The following is a 17,180-nucleotide window of genomic DNA, read 5'->3' on the forward strand; positions in this document are numbered from 1 at the left end:
AGCTATTTTCAGGGTCAGTGGATTTCTACCTTTTTTTTTTTTCTCCCAGAGAAAAGAGAGACAACCTAGGAGAGAAGGCTGATTTTTTTTTTCCTGTGAGTGATGAGCTGAGAAGCTTTGTGAGCAGGAGATAACCCTTCTCTAGGAAAGGATTAACACATGGCCAGCTCCTTTGTTTGCACAGGGAGGCTGCCTTGTTGCTCAGGGAGAGCAACTGGGTACCTCGGCAAAAGCCTGGTATGTCTGATGCTTCCTGGGTATCCATCCACCCTGCTCCCCTTCCTCCTTACCTGGCCTGGGAACCAGGCATCTGGAGCGACTTCATTTTGATATTACCTAACAAATTCTGAGCACGTTCATGCAGCTGGGAGATGAGCCAGTCTGCACCCATCTCCTGGCATGATGGCTTGAGGGTTTGTGAGGTTCTGCTCCCTGGAGCTGAACCTCCTGCTCCTGGAGCTGGACCTCCTGTTCTCCTTGGGGCTGGCATGAGAAGCCTCCATCTTAGTGATGCTGGGCTCCTCCCTCCGCTCTGAGTGTGCATGTGTGCATTTCCCATTTTGGGATGCCTTCCTTCTATTTTTCTTGCTGATTCTTTCTTCTCCTTCAGGCCCTTACTCAGGAGCTTTCTTTCCCCTAAGCCTTTCCCTGCTGAAATCTAGTCCCCATAGCAAGGTACTAAGAGGGTGGGAATAATCAAACTAGAATGTTCAGAAGCAAGGCCTTTGGCAGGTGATGAGGATTCAAGATGGTCATCAGGGTGGAACCCTACAATTGAATGCTGGTGGCTCTATGAGAAGAGAGGACAGAGGGTACACAGTGGGCTCCCCATTCTTGCCATGTGATATCCTGTCTGACCTTGGCCTCTGTCAGCGAGAAGGCCATCCCCAGGTGGAGCTTCTTGATCTTGAACCTCTGGTCCTAGGAGCTGAGCTGAACCTTCTTCCTTCTCTATAGCTTGCCTTGTGGTGTTTCATTTGCAACTAAAAATGGACTGATGCAGTTCCTCCTTCAGGAAGCTTCCTTGGAATGCTCCATCTCCATTAGGAGAATCCCAAAAGGATCCCCAGGTGTCTCATCCTGTGCTTTTCCTGTCACCCCGGATCACGCTGCATGGCCATGCTCTGTGTCCCTCCCCGGCCTGTGAGCATGCGAGAAGCAGTGGTCAGGGTTTTATCTGGTGGCACCAGGGCCCAGCAGAGAGACAGGCACATGACAGGAACTTACTGGAGGTGGGAGCAGATGACTTACCTTGGATAACAGAAGGTGGGAAAGGGGTGCCCCAGGCTAAAATTCCATTCAGTCCATGCTGTGTGTGTACCTGTGCCTGTGTGAGCTCACATGTACAGTAAATAGAGATGATCCTCTGAGAGGATCGTAAAGGTCCAGGAAGAATGGATAAGGAAGTGCTAGATTTAGAAGCTTTTTAAGAAATGTCTTCACCCCTGCTTCTCATAGGGATGCATGAGTGGAGCCATGGATGACATCTTCTTATCTCACTCATCCTGTCACTGGGGGTGGGGGGATTATGCTCCTGGACCAAGAATGTGGAAGAGGCCAAAAGCCATGTTAAGTCCATGTCAAGGTATGTTCTAGGATTCCACAGAGCATCTCCTGGAATGGTGTGTGTGTGTGTGTGTGTGTGTGTGTGTGTGTGTGTGTGTGTGTGTGGTGTGGGTGTGTGTGGTGTATTTGTGTGTGTGTGATACTGATGGTTGAACCCAGGGGACATAGGGGTATTCTACTGCTGAGCTACACCTCCAGCCATATTTTTTATTGTTGTTGTTTGGAAACAAGATCGTGTTAGGTTTCTGAGAGTCTCATTATGCTGCTGAGGCTGTCCTCAAACTTGTCATTCTCCTGTCTCAGCTTCCCAAGTACTAAGATTATAGGCATGCACCATCATGTCCGGCTCCAGAGCTGGTTTTGAGGAACACATGTTGATATATTAATATTTCCCTTCCTTTTAGAATCTCTAAATGATAAAACTATGTCTTAAGATTGTGATAACTTTCTTCCCAATGGCTTTTGTTTCTTTTTTCCCTTTCACTTCCTCCCTTCCTCCCTCCCTTCCTTCCTTTCTTCCTCCCTTCTTTCTTTCCTTCTGTCCTTCCTTTTCCATCATCTAGGTGTTTCCTAAGGTGACATTTGAATTGTTGTAACAGAGTGGGTCACAACTGATGGCTGGCTTGCAAGCAGCCTGCACTGTCTCCACATGCTGAGAGCCAATCTCGGGCTAGGAGGGATGCTGTGCCTTGACAAACTGGTGTTCTACCATCTGTGAGTGATAAATCAGTTGTCCCACCCCATGGACATCCAGCGTAGATTTCTCAAAAGGATGAGAGTCTAAAGAACAGAAACGGCATCTAGTTTATCTCAGCCTGCACCATGCATCACTCACATAAGGTCTTCAGAAGATGGACATGGTACAGTATTTTTGTATGATAAGAGGTTAAAATATCATGCTAATTATGATGGCAGAGAGGACTCTGGGAGGCCTTCTACCTCAGAGCCCAGGAGCCAAGCCAAAAGTAGCATGGGGTGTGTGTACCATGGAACAGGCAGATGGTAAACACGCATCCCAAGTTAGAAAATTAAGTCACCATAAACACACAGGTCTTGCTAAGGTGTATATGTCATTTGGAGTCTCAATAAATGCCACACTTGCAGCTCATGATATCTTTTCTTTGCCTTTAAAGCCTTCTGATCCATAGTAAAAATAAGAATGGGCAGTGGAGTTTTCCTTTTATTCTCTAAGTCTAAATGAAGTGTCTTCCGTGGTGTTGGCACTCACTCAAGACACAGTTGAATGAATGATTTGGAAGTGCAGGCAAGCTGGCTGAGACATCTGTCACAGTGCTGATGGCCAGCGTGGCTTTGGCTGGTCCAGCTGGCTGGGTGTGGCTGCTGATTGTTTTCTTAGCGCTCCTCCTGGAGTTAGGGGGAGCAGACTACCTTCAGAGAAAGAGCAAAGCCTTTCTTCCACATAGGAGATGGTAAAGGAAAATTCAAGGATGCTTTTGTACCTGTGTCTTGCAGCTTATTTGCCTCTTTTCCTAACCCTCTCTCTGTGCATAATGAATGACACCTTCCCAACCCCTAGTCCAAATGGCCCGGAGACTTGGAAGGTCTTCCGTCCCAATTCCCATATGTGACACTTTTATCATCTTTCATCCCACAGTCCTCTTTGAGATTTTTTTTTTTTTTTTGCGTCAAAGCCCATTTTTCTGGCGGCAGGTTTTGGTGAGTCTGCCAGCTTCATATAGCAAGGCAAGGTTTTTAGGAAGCAATCATGTGAGCTATTGTTTCACAGCAGCTGGCAGAAGAATCTAGAAAGGACCCAGTGACTTCACTACAGAAGAGGAAAAGGGGCAAACAGCAGCCCCAGCAGCAGCCTGTGGGTGGCAGGCAAGGTGACTGTAATTTTATAAGAGCTTGGAGATATTTTGGCACCTTCATGTGACACCAGGGGACCTCCAGTCACTCTCGCCGGCTGGCTTTTCAATCTCGGAGCATTGAAACACTCAATTAAAAAAAAAAAAACAACTTTATTCCATTGTACAGTTTTGTAATTTACTCTGAGGTCAATACTGCACGTGGAAAGCCTGATGGGAAATTGCTATAAAAATGGCAGCTAATTACAGGTTAGTGGCTAAAACAACACTTTTCTCTGGAGAGCTTATATGCATAGGTTGAAGGATAAAATAGGCCTGAAAGATATTTGATTACTTTGTGTTTATCCAAGTCACTGGCCCAGGCAGGAAGGTGATATATGAAAAGGGACATTTTTGGAATAGTTGTTTTTGAATTATGCTCATGAAATACACACTGTGCTTCGGAGGACATGTGGGAAAGCTAGACTCTGACCGCATGACTAATTGTTAAAGCCTCATAGACAGAGAATTCACCCCCAAGAACACAGCTGGGCTACTCCTTCGTGGATTGAAAGTGTCAATTCTGAATTGGACTGAAAGGAAATTTCACTCTGTGATGGCCATGTGAACTGAAGAGCACACCCAGCAGCTAGGGTATTATGTTCATACACCAAGAACTATTATTTTATTAACTTTAAGAACATGTTTTACATAAAAACAGGCAACATCAAAAAAGCTCAGTTGATAAATAAACATAATATATCACAGATGATTCCATTCCACATTAACCTACATTTATTAGCTTAAACTGAAGGATTAGGGAAAAACTTGGATCTCATTCCATCTTTAATCATGGACACAAATTGTTTGAAAGTTATTTCATTAGGATTCTGAAAATCAAATATTGACCTTACCTATGCCATCTGATCCATGCAGCAAGTGATAAATTCAGTATTTTCAAAGGAAACATTGAATTTTTTTCCTCCTACCAAATCAAAACCTTTCAGAAACTTGTTTAAATGTATCAAGTTCCCAGCCTACCTTCTTAGTATGCATGAGCAAAATACTATTTAATTTCACACTCAGCTAATCCTTTAATAATTTTCTTTCAGCCAGAATGAAAAAGGCTATTATTAATTTTCTAATAAAATTTTTAAAAAAGTTATTGAGGATATGACTCTAACCTTGGACCAGTTTCAATTTCTTTTTATTTATTCTGAGAATACAACAAAGATTAATGTCAATGGCAAGTGAGAAATTGTCCCTAGAGAACTACCCAAGGTCTTTTTCTTACCGCATTTCATTGAACTGGAATGAACTGACATTATTAGAATCTTTAACATCACTTAAAGCTCTACTTTCTTTTAATACCGGCTGTGTAGGCTTTAGAAGTATTACTTAAAATTAATAAAGTATATCACAGACAAAATATACAATTTTACATTAAAGCAACATTAAGGGTCTCAGTTTAGTTTACAAAAAAAAAAAGAATATTGAGGAAATTTACAGGTATGGTTTAGTTTTAGAGATTACTTGTCCATTAGGGAAAAAGAATAAAACTAGATCTATCATTTGTCTCCATGGGCAAGATATTGTGAACTTCATGATCAAAACACCCACCAGTTAGATGCTCATTTACTGAAAAATGATCACCATGGTTTCAGTGTTGAAGCCAACAACAACACTGCCAACAAAACAAACAAACAAAACACACCAACCAGAGGCGTTCTAAGCCTCTACATTGAATTTCCTGTTTCCCACCAGTTTATGACCCTTAATGTTACTGGATAGATGGTTGCATATTTGAGATGATTAAAAATGAAAAGACTGGCTTAAAAGCACCTCCTCCTTCCGTGTGTAATTACATACAAACTAAAGACCTCATCTGACAGTCCCAGGGACCCCATCTGTAACTGTTCCCTGCATTAGCACCAGTGAGCCAATTTTTAAAGCACTTTTGCAGCTATTAAGTATTTAGTGGGTCCTCAAGTTTCATTGATTTATTTACCTTTAAACAAACAAAAAAGTGTGAAGTATGCTATTTTACACCATCCATGTCTGAATTGACACAAACGTTAATTTTGGAAGTGCTTTTAATCACTATTTTCCCCAACAGATGAGAATGGCTTTGTGAAATTTGATGATTAAGTAAGAAAAATCCATATCTCCAAAGAAGTTTATATTTGACCCATTATACTGCATGCAAAATAAGGGCCCATTTGTTAGTATTTCCCCAAACTCCTGATGGAAATGGCAGGTAACACTTGGTAAAGGCTGACCTTCTAATTGATCAACTTCAAGTTTTTTAAAAAAACTTTGGACAAAAAAAAAAAAAATCATGTGGCCGTTTAAAAAAAGAATGATTTATGGATTACAGAAAATGTATGTTATCTACACTACATGCTAGGTGATCCATTAAACAATGTCAACAACAAAGAAATGGCATCCAAACAAATAATTGTTTTAAAACTATCATCCTAGATCTTGGTGTTTTCCCACATTCTGTATTTGTGATTGAGGAGCCATACCAGATCTCTTTCTTTCTTTCTTCTTCCTTTCTCTTTCTTCCTTTTCTCAGGGGAACTGGGAAGAAGTTGAGAAGAGAGGGAAATGAACCTTCACTCTTTGGTGCAGGCCCTGGATAGCAAACGTGAGCCTGGGGCACATTTTTATGGTCAAATTAAAAACCTTTGAGAATAGGAGTTTATCATGGAAATGCTGACAGATCCTTACCCAGAGAAGGGCTAGGGGCAACACAGTAATATTAAGAAAGCTATCCCTCTGCACAGTCGAGCCTTAGCACGGAGGATAGAGTTGTCTAACGGATGCCGGTGGCAGCAAACCGCCATGATTTAATGTGCCTGAGCCCGGGCCATACGGTAGCTCCATAACCCTCTCGGTCAATTTTTCTTTCCTTCTTCTTTTTTCAACAGAAATATGCCTCAAAGGGTAAAGGATTGCAATTTTAGCCTTCATTCATGGACATATAGCTTCCTTTCAACAATATCTGATGGGCCTGCTAACCAGCACCCTTGGGGGTGCTCAGCAGGTTGCAGGAAGGTCGCATTGAATACAAAACACCAAGTGTTTTCAGTAGTTTATTCACATTTTTTTCTCTGCTATTTTAATATGCACCACGTGTAAGTTAGATGAGGGCTATGGTAAAAACATCTTCAATGACTGAAATCTTACTTTTCCTTCTAACGATCTGGAGCAAATCACATATTCATTGATCAGGATGAAAAGATGATTTCTGCTACAAGGTTAAGAAAAACTGTGTTCATTAATGTGAACAGTTCTCAGCTACGGAGATGATTTACACGATGCAAGGAATAAAGGAGTTTTCCCTTAACTAGTCTACTACCAAACTGAAAAGATGAATCTTAAAATCCCCTTGAAAATACCATACGGTTGGTCATGTGTCAGCAAAGGAAAGACAGTTCCCATCACCAGGCTACCACCTTAAAAGCTATATTAAATACTTGGAAAAAAATACGGAAATACTCGTGGCAATGATTAAATTGATAATTACAGAGATACACTGTCATGATGGTACATATGTGTTCTATGATCGGTGAAATAAAAAATAAGATCAATTTGGTTATAGACATTCCTTAAAGAATACCACCACTTAATTATTTCAAACTTGAACTATCCCAAGAATGTCAAGAAAAAAAATGAGAAAAAGCACTGGCTAAAAGCAAAGCAGTCTGGATACACCAACGTCATCGGCATGCCTTGTGCTTGTTCGTTAACCCTCAGAGTACATCTCTGACATTCAAGACCTGGGTAGCTTAATGCTGGAAAGATTCCATTCCATCTGATTACTCAATATTTCTACTTGACAGGCTGCATTCCACTGTTGATTCAGCATAGACCACTGGGATCCTCGGGCTGAATGGCCCTGCATTCTTCTGAGCTTGCCCCTCTGCAGCGTGCTGAGAAAGAGTCCAGAGTCCCCTAGGTGTTGGTGGAAAAAGGCCTGAGCTGTGCACTGTAGGTTTTGTATACTGGATACTGTAGCAAGGCATTTAACATCCACAGAAAAAGCAGTGATTCAGAGAAAAAAGAAAAAGAGATGACAATTCTACTGCAAGCAGGTCTCTGTCCATAGGATTCTTCATATTCACACATTTAGAGTCGAGGCCAAGCTCCCTACCTTAGAATAGCGATTTGCTTCATAGTTTCAGAGAAAGCAGTGGTTTCTTGCCAGTTCAGTGTCCTTTACTAAAATGGAATCGGCCTACTACATTAACACCTTTCCTGGTGTTCTGCGCCCCACCCCTTATGTCCCCCAATACCCAATTCAAATGTTTATAGATTTATGCTACTTTGTGGTTTTATGCACTACCATTTTCAGACTCTTGAAAAGAAGGGAATTAAAACCCTTCCATAAATGTGAAATATATACATACATATATACCTAAATGTGGAAGAGCTGAAAACCATCATTCTAATTTCAAAATCTATGTGAATATAGACCATAGTTTAAGGGTTAAGAGTAAGAGCTAGCAATTGAAGGTGTGAGTTTGAAAATAAAGAACTGACTATAGAAAGGCCATTTGGATATGTCAAGATTTTTGGATAGTAAAGTACATTCAGAACTAAGAAAATAAGCACTACTGAGCTGTTCAGATACAAATGTCATGATATATCACTGTCTGGTTGTTTCCTGAACCCCAGAGCTGAGGGCATTTGATTTGGGTCCACGCCTCCAGGATACCCCTGTGTCCTTCCCTCTGAGAACTACTGTGGTGAGCAGGAAGTAAGTAGCAGGCTTTCATTCCGAACTGCAGTATGTTCCAGAGAACTCTCAGGACTGGAGACACAGACCTAGAGAGAGATTTGGTAACAAGATTGAAAGTATAGGTCATGGGCAGAACTTGGTCCAAAGACAGAAAAATGATATGTTCTCCCACGCAGCTAAAGGCAGTGTGGAAATCATCATAGAGAGTAGAGGTTTTATCCTCAAGTTCATCTTCTAGATGTTATGTCTTGTTCTTCCTAGGAGATTCTATAGGTAACCTAAGGGGGGGGGGGCGCATGGAATTGGTGTGTTTCCTTAAAACATTCAGAACGTTCTGGATCTTGTTCCCATTGTGCTTTTCTCCTCAGCCATCATCTTGTAAATCACTTGCCTCTAACTCCACTGTGCCCCAGCTCCCCATTGTATGGATTCCATACTGTGTGTGGATTTTACACTGATGACCACGAAATCATGAAAAAAGAAGGAGAGAAAAAGCACAGAATCTTGATTCCTCTTCCTGTTGGAAATTCCAGCCCTGTAGAGCACCTGGCAATTTATTGCTCTTTTCCACCAGTTGTTTCTTTCCTGTAGATGTCTAATACAGAGCAGACAGACCCTCACTCTCCCGGCCCAAAGGAAGCCACAGTGACTGCATGAGGAGGGTCTGCACTAGCAGCAGCAGATGTGGAAGCAGCATTTCTGGGGCGTCACCAGTACATCTTCGTATGGAGACAATTTGGGGGAAGGGGGTACCGTCAATTTCCTGGGTCAGGATGTTTGCCACGAACCCAATTCCCTCCGCTCCCCACGTGGGACTCACTGCAGCAGACAGTCATGCTCTAAAGAAAGAAAATCCCCTTTCTTAATAGGATTGTGAAGGAGAAAGAGGGGCGCATGTGCGGAAGTGATAACTCTCCCATGATCAAACGTACAGAAAAGGACAAGCAGGAGATCATCCTTGATACCCAAGTGTGGACATTTCTGCATCTTAATAACACCCCTCGATCTGTGACAAAACCAAGAAACACGTGTGCTTATATCCAAAGGCCTGAAACATTCCCCAGCAAGAATTCTCCACAAAATTCTATGCACTCAGAGGGTTAACATGTGCTATATTACAGACTGTAGATCCTAGTTTGACTGATGAAAACATTCATTGCTTCTGTGTTTAAAAAATTTGCAAATTAGCCTTAACCCTTTGAGGACCCTATTAGCAGCAAATTACCATCATCACAACCACCACGTGCCATCTCATTCAGTAAAGGGAAACCGCTACAAAGATACCCCAAAACACTCTCTGTTCTGCCATTCAAGCATCGAGTGCTAGATAGATCAGAAGAAACTGTTTTACATAAATTTGGGGGGGGGGAATCTCAGAGTCTCAAAGGGTTAAGCTAGGACTTTGAGTAAAAGGGTCTCATTAAAAGGGTGAGTTGGGGGAGCGAACAGTCTCGGAGGAGCTTGGGGAGTAGTCTTCGGATTCCGAGTTGAGTTCCGGGGGAGCAGGCTGCGCCTTGAACCGGCTCCTCACATCCTGGTTGCGTCTTCGTCGGAAAACCTGCCTCTCCTTATCAAGAGCGGTGGTCTAGCAGGGGCATAAAATGAGAAAGAGGACAATTAGGCCGAGGGAAGTGGCATGATAAACTCTTTCTAGAACTTTCTGAAGTTGGGAAAATATACTGGCTGATTACCCTGTCCATTCTGGCTCATGTTTGTTGGGAGTCGCCACCCTTGGAGGGCCCTTTTCTGCCTGAATGGAGCTCCATAGAGGACCTGGTCCTGACATCAGCTCGCACAGGTAGGATGGATGAAGTCTCAGGGTGAACTCTCCCTAGCCCTACCCAGACTTCTGCTGGTTCCACATCTGTTACCCTTGGTGGCTCTGAGACCAGCCAGAAACACCCCTCTGGTAAGTGGAAGCCTCTGTCCTTTGTGTGTGACATGTAGGCATGCCCCCTGGGCCACATTGATTGGCATGCAGCTGAGAGCAGCTGACTAATAAAGACAAATGATATAGCCAGACATAGAAACAGAGCCACAAGCTCACCCCTTCTTAGCAACTCCTGACTGTTTTTTTTTTAATCATTATCTATTATTATCTATTGATGAGAGAGTGAGTCTGAGCCTCGGGAAGGGTTGCTTTCATTTTAATGCCTAAACTGGAGCATAGCTTTGAATGCAATGAAACCAAATAAAAAAAATTTCCCATTTGCAATGTTCACCTTGCAAAGCTCACTTGCATGGTAGTATATAGCAATTTATGAAACTCAGATTCACTTCTGTAGGTATTCCAACTCCCAGTCTCTACGTCTCGTTTTCCTGGGAAAACCTCAGAGGATCCCCAGGACATTATCTGGCCGTGGCTCTGGAAGCTATTATGACATCAGAATGGGGAGCAAAATGACCGCATCATAGATTTAATGGGTGTGAGGAGGAGCGGAGTCATGGTAGGAAAACTTGCACAGAAAGCAGAAGAGCAGGTACAAAGCCTGAAGAAAAATGCAGAACGCATATAAAAGTTGAAGGCGTCCTTGTTTGAAAGTCCCTCTTTAAGAGGATATAGCCTGGAGGTTATTCTGCTTTTAAGAGATTACTTTCCCTTGCTAGGGATATATGCCACCATTTTTCCTCTTGAAAATTTACTGTTAGCTTCTTCAAAGAACTGAGATAAATTTATAGCCAGCCTGGTCCTGAGAACAAAGTGAGAACTAAGCCTCTTGTACAATTGCCCTATAGCATTAGAACAATCTTGGATCTAAAATAAAGCAATCAAAGTTCCAAAATGAAGCAATAAAGAGAGAAATAGAGACAGTGTGTAGAATCGGTACAGTAAATGGCTTCGTTAGGCTGAACCATTCTACTTTTAAAACGATCCACACACTGAATAACAGTGTTACGAACCAATGAGGACAATAAACTTTAATAATCCCCTTCTCGTTCCACTAGATTGCTAATACAGTGATTCAATAACTGGTTTGTTGAAATGTCTACCTTTGATTCTTCTACTTGTTGAATTTTTAAGGACCCTCATATATATGGATCTTGGTCTTATAGCCATCGATTTTATGAAAATTTTAGCATCATAAACCTAAATTCCTAACTTTATTTAAAACATTGTAAAGTTACAACACATGGTATTTGGCTTTCAAAGCAAACTGAAAACGTTCTGTTTGTGTGGAGTTGAATGTTTGTCAAAAACAGATGTCTATTTAGTCTGACTTACATAAAAAGCATGCTGTAGTTAATCCAAGGGTAATATAAACTCTTCTCCCAGTCATAAAAACGTAGTTCTATTTCTACCTTCTTGAGGAAGAAAATAACCCATTGGTTTTGGACTGAATTCTGACTAGAGACACAGGCTGTCAGATGTGGGGAGAAAAGCACATGGGGTTTATGGTCAGGAATTTTGTGTCCTGCTCTGTCACTGGCTATGGGAACAATTCACTCCATTCTCTCATCTGTTCAGTAAGGAGCAGGAATAATCCCTTCCCACTCTCACAGAGTTGTAGGTTAAAATGAATGGTCTAAACAGCTGAGATTTCCTGAAATATAAGGTGTTCATTTTTTCTTTATGATTTGATATAAGAGAATGTCTTAAAATTAAGAAACTACAGGTCACAGGAAAGCAATGAAGAACAAAGCCTCATGTAATTTAACACACAGTACCTTCCCTCCTTCTTCCCTTCCTCCTTATCCTTGGCACTTTCTCAGCATTTAATGCATCACCCCATACAATGATCCCATAACTGGCTTGTTGAAATTGACGTCTACCTTTAATTCTTCCTGCTGACTTTTAAGGACCCTCATATATAGTTCTTGGTCTATCCCAATCAATTTTATAATATAATGTATGATTATTCATCTAGTTTCTCCAAGTCACACTCTTGTCTGAAGCTACTAAATAAGACATTTCTCCACAAATATCCTGATCCAGTATAGGCAGCAGTCGGGTGGCATTAACAGTGATCCCATGCTTGGATGATTTAATCACCCTCACTTTTATCTTCATTTTTTTCAAAACGATAAGGCAACCATATTATCTTCTTCACTTGTCCCTCTGCCTGCTCAAGAGGTTGGTTTTTCCCACTCCTGCCAATCTCACTAGTTAGCAGCTTTCTGAATGTTCACCTTTTCAGATGCTGCTGAACTTTCAGTTGCACCATCTCCAGTGTCTTCATGACACTTATTTTTGGGCAGAGGTATTGGTCATGAGCATCCCGTGGGCTAAGGGTGGTTGTTTCTAAGCACTATAGACTCTTGAAAGAGTTGAAAGAGGCTTATAAAGCATCCTCATTCAATGCTCTCTCTATACAGACAGGCAACTGAGGTCCAGGCAGGAGGAGAGACCTGCCTGTATTGCATTGCTAACTAAAAACATAACACTTCTCCTGCAGAAGGACCAAGCAATTTATTCCCACATACTCTGAAGTCTACTGAACAGAATAAGGGAGTCCCTGTACCCCAGAAGATCACTCCTTCTCCATTCCTATCATAGTGGGCTGGGGAAGAAGATCTTGGACCACAGGTACCATAAAAGGCAAGAGATGAGGGTGTTCCCTGCCACTGAACAGCGAAAACTTTCTCAGGAACTGCAGGTCAGGATCCAAGTCCATCCCTATTCTGATACATGATCTTGATCTTATCACAAAGATACAGCTTCTACCACCCAGATCCTCCTAATACTTTCAAAGGCCACAATTAATATTGTGCACTCTCAATACACTGGCTCTCAGCAATGTTCTAGAAGAACTGGGCATAGTGGCTCATGCCTGTAATCCCAATACTTGGGAAGCTGAGACAGGAGGATCTCAGGTTTGAGGAGAGCCTTTACTATGTAGCAAGGTCCTCAATAACTTAGTGAGACCCTGCCTCAAAATAAAAGTAAATAAAAATAGGGCTGGGGTGTAGTCGAAGGTAGAATGCCCCTGGATTCAGCTTCCAGAATGACAACAACAACACAGGATGTCTCTGTCCACCAACCTCTTCTTCCTGGTCCCTGGATCATTCTATTCCCAGCTCTATGGCCCTTGGCTCATTTCAGGAGCACCTTCCTTCTCTCTTCTCATGATCGTCTAGCACGTACTGCTTTCTCTTGGTGTGTCCTGCCTGCACCATCACTGACTCTGTTTTTCTCACCATGTTGTAAGATTCTTTAGACAACTAAGTTGGCACCTTGGGCATCCTCTCTGTACTCTCCACAGTTCATAGCACACAACAGATACTCTACGAACTTTATGGTTTTTGAAATATGGGGCATCTGCTGAAGGTCACCCATTTTTCTCTGGGGCAACTGACTTGTAGTACATCCAGCACACAGCCGACAGATCAATTTCCACAAGTTTGGAATTATTTACAATTCCCCGTGAAGTCTACTTCCTTGTCCTAGTCTTGGCAATGACTTACAATGAAATCTTCCAGTGTCTCATTGCTATCATTACTCTAAATGATCCCATGACATCATAGGCTCACCATCTCCCTTTAGCAGACCCTGGATTTTCCAGTATAGCAGTATACTCTGCCCACCTTAATTAACCATTAACCTTAACCTTAACTTCCCTTTGGTCACCTCTCCATTCCCATACTCTGTGATTCTAGTAAAGAGGATCCTACCCTATCTCTGGGGGCAGGACGGGGATGGGTTTGCCACCCAAGATCCAGCCTGAGCTTACTGCATTCCCTGATGCCATGACTGGTTCAGGGTGGGCATACGCCCAGTCAGTAGAACACAGTGAGACTTGTTTGGTACCTCTCATTATCTATTCTGTGCATATCTCCCAAATACCATGTAGTCTATGGTACAGTTTTTGTTTTTTGTTTATTGTTTGAACCCAGTGCCATTCTCTTCAACCCTTTTTTATTTTTTTACTTTTTTGAAACAGGGTCTCTCTAAGTTACTGAGGGTCTTGCTGAGTTGCTGAGACTAGCCTCAAACCTGCGATCCTCCTGTCTCAGCCTTTCAAGTAATGGGATTACAGGTATGCACCACCATGCCTGGCTTTGAATCTCAATTTTGAAAGGATGGTAGGCTTTGAGCTGCTTCTCATATTAAGTCAAGACTAAATCCAACTCAGTGAAGCAGGTTTGAAGGACAGAAAGAAATCAAGCTTTGACTAAGCACTGAATCCATCCATCACTGAATTCAGACCCTACCTATGTACCTTTCTGGTTATGTAAAATTATTTCCTTTTTGCTTAGGCCAGTTTGATTGTGGGTTTCTTCCCCTGACAGCAAAACAGTTCTCACTTACATATCTCTAGATGTATTTTAATCATTCTCACCTCTACATCTTGACTCAAGCTGTTCACCAACCTGAAATGACCTCAGCGCCACTCTGTCCACTCTAATTTACTTATTCTCTGAGTCTTGAATGCATTTTGCCTTCTGCACAGCAGTTATCTTTCCCTAAGCCCCGCAGGCAAGAATTTTCTTGACCAAATTTTTGGTACTTAATTGCACCTTGACCTCTCTTTATCTTTTCTGTGCATATCTCCCAAATACCATGTACTCTATGGTACAGTTTGAAACTTCTCTATATTTTTCAAAATGTTTAGAAAACTGTGGCCTACAGTTAGGCCTGTGTTATATACTTTTGAATTTATACAGAATTGTTTTAGGTGGTTATGTGCTTTCTGAATAACAACAACAAAAAATAGAACCCAAAGTAATTCTATAAAACAAAAGAGTAAGAAATTAAAAGCATTCAGAGTCCTAAATAAACAATTTGTTTTAAATATTGTCAAATTCTGATGTTAGATAAAACTGATATTATACTTGTGCATTTACCCATTCAAAAACATTTATCATCATCCAGTTTCTTACCAGAACAAGCGCTTTCATATATGATATGTTTGGAATTTTAACTGTGGCTATAAAATTAACTTGCCTCTAAAACATGAATTCTGCAGCCCTCATATGCAGTGCAGGACTGATAATTCACACACACACACACAAACCCCAGAACTAGATGCTATTCGATATTTTTTTTGTGTGGGGGCACTGGGGATTAAACTCAGGGGCATCCTACCTCTTAGCTATACTTCCAGCCCTCTTTGTTTTTAATTTTGAAACATGATCTCCCTAAGTTGCGGAGGGTCTCACTAAGTTGCTGAGGCTGGCCTCGAACCTGCAGCCTTCCTGTCTCAGTCTCCCAAGTATTGTGATTATGGGAGTGCACCACTGTGCCTGGCTTCTTGTTATCTAATTTTTGGAAGATATTGTGATAAAATTATGTAATAAAACTGATAACCCCTCCCCTAGGCATTTGGAACATAATTCGTGCTCTACAATGTTGCATCACAAATTTAAATCCTGAGCCCCTTCTGACAGGCAGCCTTACTTTTAATCAGTCACAAAAAATTCCCAAATGTCAAGCCAATTGATCTCTTTCCCTTGCTGCCTATCTTTGCAAAGTATGAGTGTCCTCAGATACTGGCTTGGTTCTCCTTTAACTCTTAAGACTCCCTATCAGATCTCTTATTTTATTCGTTGTTTTGTTTTGTTGGAGCGGCGAGCATAGACTTGCAGTAGAAATCCCAAGTGTTTCCTCTACAAGTTACCACTTCATTAAGAGCTCCTACGAGAGTCTGAAGACTGTGTTATCACATTTTGGTGCTAATTATTACAGGTTAGAGGTGAGCAAGAAATCTCTTGAGAGTCTGGTGTTGACCAGTGGTAACCAAATATGAAGCTTTAGCCTACTTACTCCAAATATGTATGTAATAGAGACAGCTATTCCGTTTTAAGGGGGAGAGCTATAAAGTGGCCTGGTGAAGAGAATAGTTGATAAAATAAAATGGCATGGAGAATGAGCTAATTTAAACCTCTTCCATGAAGAAGAAACACTGCTTTTACCCACTTTAAACTGTGAGCTTTTGACTATCATAGAGTCCTTGGAGGTAACCAGGGTGAGTGTGAAGCTGAGGCTTAGTAAAATAATGCCTGTCACCTCAGCAACTTTGGGGGCTGCACACACAGTAGCTGGAAATCTTGGAAGAATTAATACCCATCATATTTGAGTGCCTGCCATAACACCAGGCATATACAAGTAAAAGTCAATGCTTGCCTAACCAGGAGATTTATTCCAATAATAGAGACATCTAATGACTTTGGCCAGTGGCCTGTTTTGTTTCATTGTAAGGACACACTCCTCCACAGAATACTCAGATATTTCAAATCCTTATTTCTCCACATTAAATTCGGAAACTAGCATAAATACATATGGACTACCATCTGGCGCATCTAGGCAATGTTAAAGGAAAATACGGCAATGGAGGAGGAAGGTCAGGAGTGAATGGAGAGTGTGAACTGAAGCATTATTAGCTTTGTTTTTGCTGGTCTGAGTCACTCCACATTTCTGTAATGCTTGTCTGGTAGCTTTAGTTAATCCCTTTGGAAGCAGCAGTAGGTGGAAGTAAGGAGAGTTAGCTTTTTGTCCTAGCTCAGTTAATTATGTGACCTTGGACATGTTTTCTAACCAGGCAGAGCCCTGGTTTCCACACCCATCCACTGAAAGGGGCGGGGCTACCGTGTGTGATCCCTAAGGAAACCCACCTATGAAATTCTATGAATATGCTTAATATCACCATCAATCTACTCTAATGGGTTATGTTTTTCCCTCAGCAAACAATAGGTCTTACAGTCTGTGAACCAAAACTATTTCTGTCCTGCAGGATTCACAAGGGAGATGCACCTCGTTTTATTTCGTGGGGCGATGTTTTCTGTCATGGCAGTAATTGTTGGATCTAAGTAACTGCATTTTTCAGAGGCAAACGTTGACTACTTTCCCTTTTTTTGCTTTTCTTAATTTATTGCTAGCCATCACAAATTGTATTCATTTCATTAATAAAAGAACATTATTGTACATTTTGCCTTTTAGCCCATCCATTATTCATACTACCTAGGAGACTGAACCAGGGATGCAGCTGCCAGGGCATTAATCTCAGGAAGCCTCTCCTTTGCTTACCCTCACTCTGTAGGGACTAAGTTACAATTTGCTTGCCATTTTGGAAATGTTTTGCTTACTAGCAAAATTAAACTGACAAACTGATTGAAATAGCCAC

At 41.6% G+C, this 17,180-nt stretch overlaps 1 protein-coding gene across 10 annotated transcripts in view; it reads right to left on the reverse strand.

Moving 5' to 3' along the window:
• Nucleotides 1–9,541: 9,541 nt before the first annotated feature.
• DCLK1 (doublecortin like kinase 1) overlaps nucleotides 9,542–17,180 on the reverse strand; it is a gene marked incomplete at both ends in the record, with an annotated part of 363,877 nt that continues 356,238 nt past the window's right edge. For 5 of the 10 annotated variants that reach the window (XM_080690077.1, XM_080690076.1, XM_080690069.1 and 2 more), the window contains one exon: nucleotides 9,542–9,706. In XM_080690077.1, the coding sequence (XP_080546203.1) occupies nucleotides 9,542–9,706 (165 nt within the window). The remainder of the gene's footprint in view (nucleotides 9,707–17,180) is intronic. The other 5 variants (XM_080690078.1, XM_080690075.1, XM_080690071.1 and 2 more) reach the window with 1 other exon arrangement.

Source organism: Muscardinus avellanarius (assembly GCF_963383645.1).
Source record: "Muscardinus avellanarius genome assembly, chromosome: 2".
In the NCBI taxonomy this organism is placed as follows: Eukaryota; Metazoa; Chordata; class Mammalia; order Rodentia; family Gliridae; genus Muscardinus; species Muscardinus avellanarius.